The sequence below is a fragment of the Sapajus apella genome, unplaced genomic scaffold (genome assembly GCF_009761245.1).
Source record: "Sapajus apella isolate SASKATOON/1434 unplaced genomic scaffold, GSC_monkey_1.0 scaffold20, whole genome shotgun sequence".
Lineage (NCBI taxonomy): Eukaryota > Metazoa > Chordata > Mammalia > Primates > Cebidae > Sapajus > Sapajus apella.
In genome coordinates, this window is record NW_022436960.1 from 14,495,582 (window position 1) to 14,508,772 (window position 13,191).

At 36.0% G+C, this 13,191-nt stretch overlaps 1 protein-coding gene across 11 annotated transcripts in view; it reads left to right on the plus strand.

Annotated features, from left to right (window-relative positions):
- EML5 (EMAP like 5) overlaps positions 1-13,191 on the plus strand; it is a 185,737-nt gene that overhangs the window by 52,356 nt on the left and 120,190 nt on the right. For all 11 annotated transcript variants that reach the window (XR_004271749.1, XM_032287666.1, XM_032287665.1 and 8 more), the window contains 4 exons: positions 1,799-1,984; positions 4,516-4,651; positions 7,204-7,405; positions 10,444-10,581. Coding sequence is in view for 10 of the 11 variants with exons in the window: in XM_032287666.1 (XP_032143557.1) it covers positions 1,799-1,984; positions 4,516-4,651; positions 7,204-7,405; positions 10,444-10,581 (662 nt within the window). In the remaining variant the exon portion in view is untranslated. The remainder of the gene's footprint in view (positions 1-1,798; positions 1,985-4,515; positions 4,652-7,203; positions 7,406-10,443; positions 10,582-13,191) is intronic.

Consider the following 13,191-nt stretch of genomic DNA (forward strand, 5'->3'; position numbering starts at 1 on the left):
ACATAAATTAGTTAAACGAAATTTAAAATTTATTTCCTCATTCACACTAGCAGTACATTTCATTTGCTTATGTATTTAGTGGTTACTGTATTGGAAAGCATGCACGTGTGAAAGTGTTTGTGTGTGTGCGTGTGTGTGTGTGTGTGTGTGTGTGTGTGTGTGATCATCACTGAAAGTTATTTTGGACAATGTTGATTTGGATTCTAGAACAATAGTTCTTAACCCTTGCTGAGCATCAAACTCATTTGAATACCTGGCGGGCTTCATGCTTCAGAGATTGTCTCAGTTCATTTCAGTTGGGAGTCCAGGCATCCTATTTTATAATTTCCCTAGGTGATTCTAATGTGACGCTAACACTGGGAATCACTGATCTAGAAAGAAAGAATGGATTCAAATTAGGACATGCTGAAAGAAAGAGAACCAGCCACTTACATACAAAGAAATTATGGAGATTTTAAGTTGAAAAATTATAAAGTTTAATTAAAGTACTCATTAGATCTTTGAATAGATAATGGTCATAATTTTTAGTTCTTTGATGCTTCAGATTTTAAAATAAGAATATATAATTTATGTTATTTTAAATGTTAATTACTTATTATAAAGTTTTTATTATTTGGGCCTAATTTCTTTATATAGAACTATTTAATGTATATATCTCTGCCCTGTCCCATTTTTTTGGTTTAGTTTTTAGAGATGGGATTCTACCATATGGTCCATGCTAAAGTGCAGTAGCTATTCACAGACATGATTTATAGCTCACTGTAGCCTCCAACTCCTGGCTTCAAACCATCCTCCCACCTCAGCCCCCCAAGTTGGTGAGACTAGAGGAATTTGTCACTATGCCCACTTTCCCCCAACCCCCTTTTCTTTAAATTTATATCCATGAGCTGTAAAAATTTACCTGTTTCCCACCTAATAGAACAAAAACTTTGGTAATGAAGATTCATATTTAACTTCCTTATTTTCTCACAAGAATGACCAAATCATTCCACATGGATATCTATCTTATTTTTTAAGCTTTACAGCAAAGCAGTTGCTTAGCTTTGAAAATATCAAATATTATAGCTATAGTGAGCTATAACATACTCCTTTTTTCCTATCTTTAATGTTTCTGTCAGAGAGAGAACATTAGATTTCCTTTTTCCTCCTAGTGTATGATGACTTATCTTCATTTTCATTGCTAACCCATTCCCAACTTTTTACCTAATTTTTTTTTTTCTTTGAGACAGAGTCTCACTCTGCACCTGGGCTGGAGTGCGGTGATGCAATCTCAGCTCACTGCAACCCCTGTATCCTGAGTTCAAGTGATTCTCATGCCTCTGCCTTCTGAGTAGCTGGGATTACAGGTGTGCGCCACCATACCCAGCTAATTTTTGTATTTTTAGTAGAGATGGGGTGGGGAAGGGATCTCACCATGTTGGCCAGGCTGCTGGTCTTGAATTTCTGACCTCAGGTGATCCACCCGTCTTGGTGAGCCACCATGCCTGGCTTAACCTGAGTTTTATGTAGATTTTTTTTTCCAGAAACCTAAGGAAAGCATAGCATATTTTTAAAATAATCTGGTTCAACCCCCTTATTCTTACAGATAAGGATTGAAACCAGTGACTATAGCTGTGCTATAACATAGCTTTTGCCAACACTAGAATGAGGATCTGAACGTTGAGTGTGATTTTATCATAAGGCAATTTCTTAGTTAATTTCTAGCACACTGCTCTAATATAGCATCAAAGTGTTGGGAATGTTTTACTTTATTTTGTAAGAATTTTTTGGTAATTTGATTATACCGTATATCTTTTAGTTCTGGAATTTATGTGGAAATGCTCTGACCCCAAAACGAGGTGTCTTTGGTAAGACGGGTGACCTTCAGACAATACTGTGCCTAGCCTGTGCAAGGGATGAATTAACATATTCTGGTGCACTCAATGGGGATATATATGTTTGGAAAGGAATCAATCTTACACGAACAATACAAGGAGCCCATGCTGTAAGTATATTTAAATATTTTAAACACTTGAATGTGTATTACTTAATCTTGCCTTAGAATGACAGACTTCATAACATAGTATATTGTTTCTAGTCAATTTGGTTGCTTGAAAAATGTTGTAACTCAATTTATTTGTTTTGAAGATTTCAATGAAGAAATCAATTAGACTTGTGGATATTTATTACATTAGTATAATTAGTATCTTGTTAAAGCCATTGCTTTAGTATGGTGTCTTTCTCAAGAGTAGTGTTGCGAAAAAGCTTGTCAACTTGAATCTAAAAGTATTCTAGATTAACCACACCAGAATAAAATTAGTGCCCTTGAGGCTAATTTATCAGAGGCAATTCAGTTTTCATGTAAATAACTTACTAAACAAGAAAAAGAATTCTGCTGTTAAAACTTTTTTTAAATTATCTTATTTGTTTATTTATTTATTCCCATTTATTTATTTTATTGCATTTTAGGTTTTGGGATACATGTGAAGAACATGCAAGATTGTTGCATAGGCACACACGTGGCAGTGTGATTTGCTGCCTTCCTCCCCATCACCTACATCTGGCATCTCTCCCCAACTCCCCACCCCCCGCCGTCCCTCCCCTGTTTCCCCCGAACTGACCCCAGTGTGTAGTGTTCCCCTCCCTGTGTCCATGTGTTCTCATTGTTCAACACCCGCCTATGAGTGAGAACATGCAGTGTTTGATCTTCTGCTCTTCTGTCAGTTTGCTGAGAATGATGGTTTCCAGGTTCATCCATGTCCCTACAAAGGACACGAACTCATCATTTTGATGGCTGCATAATATTCCATGGTGTATATGTGCCACATTTTCCCTGTCCAGTCTATCATCGATGGGCATTTGGGTTGGTTCCAGGTCTTTGCTATTGTAAACAGTGCTGCAGTGAACATTCGTGTGCACGTGTCCTTATAGTAGAACAATTTATAATCCTTTGGATATATACCCAATAATGGGATTGCTGGGTCAAATGGAATTTCTATTTCTAGGTCCTTGAGGAATCGCCACACCGCCTTCCACAATGGTTGAACTAATTTATTACACTCCCACCAACAGTGTAAAAGTGTTCCTATTTCTCCACATCCTCTCCAGCATCTGTTGTCTCCAGATTTTTTAAAGATCGCCATTCTAACTGGCGTGAGATGGTATCTCAATGTTGTTTTGATTTGCATTTCTCTGATGACCAGTGATGATGAGCATTTTTTCATATGTTTGTTGGCCTCATGTATGTCTTCTTTTGTAAAGTATCTGTTCATATCCTTTGCCCACTTTTGAATGGGCTTGTTTGTTTTTTTCTCGTAAATCTGTTTTAATTGTAAATTCTGGATATCAGCCCTTTGTCAGATGGGTAAACTGCAAAAATTTTTTCCCATTCTATTGGTTGCCGATTCACTCTAATGACTGTTTCTTTTGCTGTGCAGAAGCTGTGGAGTTTGATTAGGTCCCATTTGTCTATTTTGGCCTTTGTTGTTAATGCTTTTGGTGTTTTGGTCATGAAGTCCTTGCCTACACCTATGTCCTGAATGGTTTTGCCTAGATTTTCTTCTAGGGTTTTTATGGTATTAGATCTTTAATCCATCTGGAGTTAATTTTAGTGTAAGGTGTCAGGAAGGGGTCCAGAGCTTTTTAACAGCTGGGTCCCTTTTATAAAGTAAAGGTAACTAGATAGCACAAAGCCTCCACATTGTTAACAGCAAGACCTTCATGTAGAAAAGTCCTCAGTGCATTAAATTTCTATTGATTGGGTTTTCCTACCCTTTGCTTTTTTACTTTTTAAATTTTTGGTGGTTGTTGAATTGTTTTTCTTTCCGTTATTCATTTGGGTATTAGGTTTATTAATCTTTTGACAGTCATACCTGTTGCAAACATTTCTCTAATCTGTCTTTGCTGATTATATCTTTTCTCATATGAACAATTTTAAAATTTGTGGGTGACCTGCCGTGCATAGAAAAGTCTCTCACAGCCCAAAGTTACCTAAATGTTATTCTTTTTCTAATATTTTTTGTTTTATTTTTTACATTTAGAATTTTAAGTTCATCTATAATTCATTTTTACACATGGTATAAGGTTTATTTTCTTTTATGTTATATCTTTATCATTAAATACCACCTTGGTTATATATAATCATGCCTTGATATTTTGGGGTGATTGGGTCTAGGACCACAGATACCAAAATCTGTACATACTCAAGTCTTGCCCTGGGAAACCCACATATGTAAAGCCCTCCCAATCCGTGGGTTTTGCATCCCACAAAGATGGTATTTTGATCTGGGTTTTTTTGCTGATGTGGAACTGTGGATACAGAGCTGACTGCATTTATTGAAAAAAATCCACATGAGTCAGTGATGTTCAAATTCATAAGGGGCAACGGTATTAAGTTCCTATGGATTTTCTTTTGTGTTTTCTGGTGTAATTATTTATTCTTATGTCCTACCAATTGGTTTGAAAGGGTTTCTACCTTCATATAGAAGATGTTCTTAAAAAACATTTGTTGTTAAATTATTTTATTTCCTCTTCTAGGCTGGAATTTTTAGTATGAATGCTTGTGAAGAAGGCTTTGCTACTGGTGGCAGAGATGGTTGTATTCGTCTTTGGGATTTAACTTTTAAACCAATTACTGTGATTGATCTCAGGGAAACAGACCAGGGATACAAAGGTATTAACAAAACAAATGTCTTATTACTAGTCAAACTCTAAACATCCTAAAGATTATCTCTTTCTTTCAGTAAGTATAAATAAGACTTATATTTGCCCCTTCACCCTGTATGCATTTGATTGAAATTCTTCTATTAATAAGAAATTTTGCCTATAAAGAGTTTAGATTCATTGTTAGGAGAAAGGTTCTTTCATAAGTCTAATGTCTATTATAATGAGACCTATGGAGAGATGTGAGAGGTACTCAGGTATCTTAGGATTTTGAAAGTATTTTACTATTAGAATGCTAAATAACTATTTAACAAATAAACCCGTTCTAAATAAACAGTTTGAGGGTAAATGTTGAGGGTTGGAGGAACTTTTGTTTGGGATGATTTAAATGTGGGTAGATGTGTTTTTCCTTCATCCAAATTTGTCAGCAGTTGGGGGAATTTTTTTCTCTTGGGGATTAAAAAAAGTTGATGTAATTAAACAATCTTTTACTATAAAATGTACCCACACATCTGTGTTTAAACCATATTCCAGTCGCCTACAAGTTGTGTCTCCTTGGGCCTCACCTGTAAATGAGGATAATAAGAATAAATATTTAGGATATAGGATCAAATGAATTGATACTTCTGAAATGTTTATAAGGATAGTACATAATAAGCATGTAAATGCCGTTATTCTGTTTTCGTTAGTTTTGCTAAACATTGTGCTTTAAAGCTTACAAAATAATTTGAGACTTTTTCTTATCTGATCCTCACAAGAACATTGTTAGGTACACCGTATCTTTGTATTGGCCGTGTAACACACATGAGAAACTTAACAGCTTTCCTACGATTACAAAAGACATTGTGGAGTATGCAGAAAAAGTAAAGCTCTCTCTTTTTAATGATTTTATGAGTATATTGAAGAAATGAAATACAGACAAGTAAAAAGTCAGATTATTAAAGGAGAAAAAGAATACAATTCTATAAAGGTAATTTACTGAGTTCTTATTGAACAATGCAGACTGAGTGTTATAAGACTGCCTGAGCAAGTAGACATGGCTAGAGTTGTCTAAAAGGAAGAGCACATGTCTTGAAGAATGGGTAGGAACTAGGTACATAACATGACAAATACAATTTCATGTGGAAAACAACATGCACAATTAAAGAAAATATGAGTATGGATCAAGGACATATATTTTCTTCTATCTCACATCTAAGATATAAATGCTACAAAAATTAACTTCAATTTAGGAAGATTCACATTATTAATGCAGGACATTTTGGGTGCTGCTTTGCTAGCTAGAGACCTCTGTGGCTGGCAATGCTCCTGTCCAGGGCTGCACTGGGCTCCAGGCTTGCCAGGAGGTTCCCTGACCTTTAGGCTTGACAGGCTGTGCTTGGCTTGCACTGTGGCTGGATCCCACCCTCGCTGCAGGATCCATGTTGAGCCCACAGCTGGGCTGAGTGTGCTGTGACTTGCTTCTGCCTTGGGTGTTGGTGTCTGGACAAGGGAAATATTGTGGCACCCAAAAACTTGGGGACCCCAGTGACTCTGAAGCCCCAAAGGGGGTGTTACAGCGTGTTAATAGCTCTTTCAGTCCTGCCATCCACATCCCAGTGAATGGGGGCATGTGATGCCCAGCGGATCCCTCTCCTGTGGCCTGGCAAGTAGGAGGGGAATGCTACAGGGTTGCAGCTCTGCCTGCACTTACCATTTGGTGAGTTCTGAGTTCTTGTCCCACATCCAAGCAGAAAAAGGCTATAATGACAGCTGGCAGGTGAGCAAGGTGAAGAGTTTTATTGAGTGACAAAACAGCTCTCAGTGGAGAGGGTACCTGAGATCAGCTGAAGTCAGGTAGTCTCCCCTGCCCAAAGGCGGGCAGTCTCCGAATGTGGCTGAGTCAAGGGCTTTTATGGGTTCAGAATGGGGAGTGCATACTGACTTGTTTGTGAGTATGCAAAAAAAGTCTTAAAAAAAAGGCACCGGCTGGGCGCGGTGGCTCAAGCCTGTAATCCCAGCACTTTGGGAGGCCGAGGCGGGTGGATCACGAGGTCAAGAGATCGAGACCATCCTGGTCAACATGGTGAAACCCCGTCTCTACTAAAAATACAAAAAATTAGCTGGACATGATGGCGCGTGCCTGTAATCCCAGCTACTCAGGAGGCTGAGGCAGGAGAATTGCCTGAACCCAGGAGGCGGAGGTTGCGGTGAGTCGAGATTGCGCCATTGCACTCCAGCCTGGATAACATGGGTGAAACTCCGTCTCAAAAAAAAAAAAAAAAAGGCACCACTCAGATATGGGCACAACACTAAAAAAACCAATTAGGGAAGGGCAAATATATGTAAAGTAGTGAAAGGTGGGGATCAATCAGAGGGAAGTGTGCCAGATGAGAAGAGAGGTTCTCGATCAGTCTGTGGATTTATCCAAGACTTACAGTTTGGCTTTCAAGCTTTAAACTGTCTTAGATTTGAAGGTTGGATTTCATCAGGACCTGCCCCTATCTGCTTAGGGATTTGTCTGCCTCCTGCTGCTATCATTATTACAACATTATATATTAAATACAGTTTACTTTTTACTAGGTTTGTCTGTAAGGAGTGTTTGTTGGCGAGGTGACCACATTCTAGTTGGAACACAGGACAGTGAAATTTTTGAAATTGTTGTGCAAGAAAGAAATAAACCTTTTCTAATTATGCAAGGGCACTGTGAAGGTGAACTTTGGGCACTTGCTGTCCATCCTACTAAACCTTTGGCTGTGACTGGAAGTGATGATCGTTCAGTCAGGTAAGCAAATTCTAATAATTCCATAGGCTGGAATTTATCCTTAGATCAACATAAAGAAAACTTTAAATACTCTGATTAAAACTTTACTGGCTCATGGTATAACAAATGAACATAAGTACTGAACATTAATAGAATTAATTATTAGTTAGATTTTGGTTTTTTCTCTTAAATATATGATATGGAGTTTGTTCCATATCAGAATATACGGAGCTATCTCCTTTTCAACAGCCATATAATATTTAACTGCATGGATATACTGTAATTTATTCAACTAATCCATTACTGATGGAAGATTAGTTTCTTCCAGTTTTGTGTATTTTATAAACACAGGGCTTGCAGTGAATATCATTATACATTTGTCATTTTGTACATGTGTGAATATCCCTGGTAAAAGTTTAGCAGTAGTCAAAGGATATATGCATTTTAAATTTTGTTAGATAAGGCCTTACGTAGAGGCAGCAACAATTTATATACCTATTGTCAATATATTGACAGTATCTGTTTTCCCACATCCTTAACAGAACTAATTATAATCCCAAAAGGTAAAAAATGATATCTTTGTTACATTTTGAAAATAGGTATTTCTCATATTGAGGGTTGTTGAGTATGTTTTTATATCTTTAGAGGACATTGCTTTTCTGTGACCTATCCAAGCTCTTTGCTTATTTTCTATTAGTTCATAGGTCTTTTTCTCTACTTGATCTAAAATAAGATCTAATGGTATCTGTCTATATATTAAAGAAATTAGAAACCTTGTCTATGACAGTGGTTCTCAAAGTGTGGCTCCTGAATGAGCAACATCAGGATTACCTAAGAACTTGTAAGAAATGCAAATTCTCAGGCCTTTTACAGCACCTAATACCAGAAATTCAGCAATTTGTGATTTTAGAAGCCTTCCAAGTGACTACGCTATATGGTAAAATTTGAGAACCACTGATCAATTTTAGGAGTTGAGGTTTGTTTCCCCCAGTTTGCCATTTGTTTTTTTTTTCCCTTGATTTCATCTGTAATTATTTCAGTTTGTATCTTTAAAAGATATCTCAAATATCACCAAAATATTGTTATTACACAGTGTTCTGTATCTAGCTAGTACAGAAATTCCCAATTGTCTCATAAAACGTTTTTGTGATTTGTTAAAATCAGGATCCAAATAAGCTTCATATGTTGTGATTGTTGATATGTCTTTTCTATCTCTTTTATTCTACAGCTTTCTTCCTTCCCTTTTTGTTTTGCTTACAGTTTATTCATTAAGGAAATAAAGTGTTCACCCTGTAGGATTTCTTATATTCTGGATTTGGCTAATTGCATACCTATATTTTAACATAGTCTGTGTTCCCTGTATCCTGTAAATTGGTAGTTAGATTTAGAGGTTTGATGAGATACAGTTATGAATTTTCACCAAGGATATGTCCTAGGTAGTGATGTACTCCTGCTTGATGATATGTAGTGTGTAAACTCCTTTTCTATTAGCAACCATTGATGATTATTGTCTAGATCAGTATGTCCCAATCTTTTCTCATTGTCACTTTGTTAATGAGACTTTCCAGACATTTTTTTTTTCCTGATCACACCCACTCTCTGAAATTTTAAGACCACAGACAACTGTGTGTCTCTTTTTATACTGTGGCCCCTTAAGAGAACACAAACCATTGTAATATTTAACATATTTTACCCTAAGAAATCATTTTTACCGCCTTTTGGGAAATAGCCCCTGTTGGGACTGCATGGCCTAAACTATTGATTTAATAAGAGTTTCAAATGGTGGCATTCTAATATTTATATTTATCACTCATTGTTTGTTAGCTGTAGTATTTCTATAAAGAGAATTTCTTCTCATCAATTATTTATCCTGGGTATAATCAAGGCAGAAAAGTGCTTAATTCTTTCCCTATATTTACTGATTTTAAAAAGTTAGGTGGGTCCCTATAATACTTTCTGTAAACTTGCCTTATTTCTTGCCGTTTTTTCCTGTAGGGTTGTTGATCTTTTTCTCCTTTACTTTTAGTAGTTCTTTATGTATTCTGGATATTAATCATTTGCTGATAATGTAAATTGCAAATAATTTCAGTAGTTTACTTGCTTTTTTTTTTTTTTTTTTTTACTTAGTGTAGGTTGTTTTAGATATGCAAAATTCTTGTTTTATTTTATATAGCTGAATTTATCAGTATTTTCTTTCATGACTTTTAGGATTGTGTCAAAGGGAAATAGTCCTCAAATTTTCAGTATATTCTTTCAGTTCATTAGTGATTATATTTTTGTGCTTAACTCCTAATCTATGTACAGCTTCCTTTAGTGTAAGGAGTAAGATAGAGACTCAACCTAATTCTTTCCAGATAATTATTGATATTTTTTATGCCACTCACATCATTTTGCACTGCTCCTCAGCGCATTACAAATTTCAGTGACACAACTTGACAGAATTTTGAGCACTATGTGCATTACCATATGGTGACATTATTATTTATTAACAGTGCATTCTCATCATGTTGAAATAAGAGGAAAAAGATAAAATTGGACGTAGAATGTTACATTTGTAAGGCACAATGGAGCATGGACTTTATTGTTATTCAATTAGATGGCAAAGCATTCATTGTGTTTATTATGCAGTGACATTATAGCTGTGCTAAAAGGATACCAAAACAACAAAATGTAGCCAGGCTAGACGACACATTCCTGTAGTTCCAGCTACTCAGGAGGCTGAGGCAAGAGGATCACTTGAGCCCACAGAGTCAAGGTTACAGTGAGATATGATCATGCCACTGCATTTTAGCCTGAGTGACAGAGTGAGATGATGTCTCTAAAAAAATAAAAATAAAAACAAAAGATTCTATCAACTTCTGTCATTTAAGCGTGAAGAATTCCCATTTTCATAACTAAGAATTTCTTGATAGTTATCTATATTTATCTTAATTAAGCAGATAGTTATCTAGATTTATTTAATTAAAATGAGTTTATTATTTTAACCAAAATATTTTCATTATTTTTAAAGTATGCATTAGCTAACTATTCTTTTTTATTTTTAAAATTAAATTTTACAGGATATGGAGCCTGGTAGATCATGCATTAATAGCAAGGTGTAATATGGAAGAACCAATTCGTTGTGCAGCTGTAAATGCAGATGGAATCCATCTTGCCCTTGGAATGAAGGATGGCTCATTCACTGTACTTAGAGTAAGGTATGGTATCAGGGTAGAAATAGAAACACAGTAATTTTCTGTTCAGTGATACAGAATATATAATACTTGTCGTTTTTACCCATTTATCCTTTTCCCTTCCCCTTCTTAATATACATAATTCAGATATTAATTTCATCAAGTATAAAAATATATTTATAAAAATATCTTTGTCAGAAAAATAAACCCAGAAACCTTGGTCTGGAGGGTTAAGAATGCTTAATAGATTAATGGCTAAAATTTTGAGATATAAAATTTGGGTCCCAGCTACCCTTTCTTATCAGTGTAGATTTTCAGTAATGATTCCCTTACCATTTAATAGCTGAGGCTATTAAAATGGGTAAATGTTTTTTTGTTTTTGTCGTTGTTATTAATGACAGCTTTACGCTTTTAAAAAATGCCTCTATCTCTTCTTTTGTTTGAGTAATTAGAAAAATTTAAAAGAATTTGGTAAAGCAGTTAGCATTTTGTGCTGAATTATAGATAGGTGAATTCAATTGAATTCTATGCAGCCAGTAAGAAATTTGCTGACACCTACACTTGTTCACAGGATAAGTACTTATGAAGTCTTTCTTCTCTACCTCAGTGAATGGCAAGATCCTTCACTCAGTTGCTCAATTCAGAAACTGTTAACACAGTTCTCTCTTTTGCCTCCCCTATGTAGTTAATTAAGAGCTCTGGAGAGTCTACTTCCGAAATAGCTCTCAAATTAATCTCCTTCCGTTCATTCTCACCATAGTACTCTTGTGTAGGCTTCTGTCATCTACTAACTGGATTGGTGGAATAGCCTCTTAGCTGATGTTCTTACCTCCTATTTTGCTTCCCTCAAGACCTTTCTTTACTCCACAGTGATGGTGATTCCTTTTAAAATACATTCGTGTGCATTCCTCTTATTTCTAAAGTATGATAAAGGCTTTATACTGTCCTTAGGATGAAATTCATAATCCCTCATGTGATATGTAGTGCCCATCTCTCCAGCCTGTTTCTCAGTATCTCAGTGTCTTTCTTTCATTTATAGGAAACTCCTTTCACTTCTTCAGATACATTATGTTTTTTTGTACTTCCCATCTTCTACACATGTGACTTTCCTGAGACCAGTTTTTATAATGAGATATGCTGAGACTTTTAACATTTTTTATTGTGGTAAAATATATATAATATATCAGCTTAGCATTTTGACCATTTTTGAATGTACAATTTAGTGGCATTAAGTACATTCACATTATTGTGCAATCAACACCACCCTCTAGCTTCAGAATTTTTTCATCTTCCAAAATGGAAAAGAAACTCTGTATCCAGTAAAAAATAATTCCCATTCTTCTGTCTCTTAAGCCCTTAACAACCATCATTCTACTTTCTGGTTCTCTATGAAAGAGAGAATTTGACTACTCTAGGCATCTTATATTTTTTAAAAATACGAATATAACATTTGAATATAAATTAAAGCTTTTCCCCCAGAGCTCTACAAATATGTTGTATTACTTTATTTTGTCATGCTAAAACAGCTTCTTATTTTTTTTAATTGTACTTTGGGCTCTGGTACACATGTGCATGTCCTGCATCCTGCAGGATTGTTGCGTAAGTACATACATGCCACATGCCACATCTCTGGCCCCCCAACCCTGTCACCTACATCTGGCATTTCTCCCAGTGTTATCCCTCCCCATCTGCCCCGCCCCCCCTCCCTCCCCTCCCCTCCCCACCACCTCCCCACCTAGCCCAGTGAGTGTTGTTCCCTTCCCTGTGCTCAAGTGTTTTCATTGTTTATCACCTGCCTATGAGTGAAAACATGGTGTTTGGTTTTCTGTTTTTGTGTCAGTTTGCTGAGAATGATGGTTTCTAGATTCATCCATGCCTCTATAGAGGTCATGAACTCATCATTTTTTATGGTTACATAGTCTTCCATGGTATATGTGTGCCACATTTTCCTTGTCTAGTCTATCATCGATGGGCATTTGGGTTGATTCCAGGTCTTTACTATGGTAAACAGTGCCGCAATGAACATATGTGTGCATGTGTTTTTATAATAGAAAGATTTCTAATCCTTTGGGTATATACCCAGTAATGGGATTGCTGGGTCAAATGGTATTTCTGGTTCTAGATCCTTGAGGAATCACCACACTGTCTTCCATAATGGTTGAACTAATTTACATTCCCACCAACAGTGTAAAAGTGTTCCTGTTTTTCCACATCCTCTCCAGCATCTGTTATCTCCAGATTTTTTAGTGATTGTCATTCTAACTGACATGAGATGGTATCTCAATATGGTTTTGATTTGCATTTCTCTAATGGCCAGTGATGATGAGCATTTTTTCATATGTTTGTTGGCCTCATATATGTCTTCTTTTGAAAACTATTCATATCCTTTGCCCACTTTTCAATGAGTTTGTTTTTTTTCTTGCATATCTGCTTTAGTTCTTTATAGATTCTGGATATTAGCCCTTTGTCAGGTAGGTAGATTGCAAAAATTTTTTTCCCATTGTGTTGGTTGCCGATTTGTTCTAATGATTGTAAAACAGCTTCTTAAACAGAGATGAAAGACTATAAAACCTCCCTGTTGGGCTATCCATACTATTAAAATTTGGGCACTGATTTGATCATTGATTCTATAAT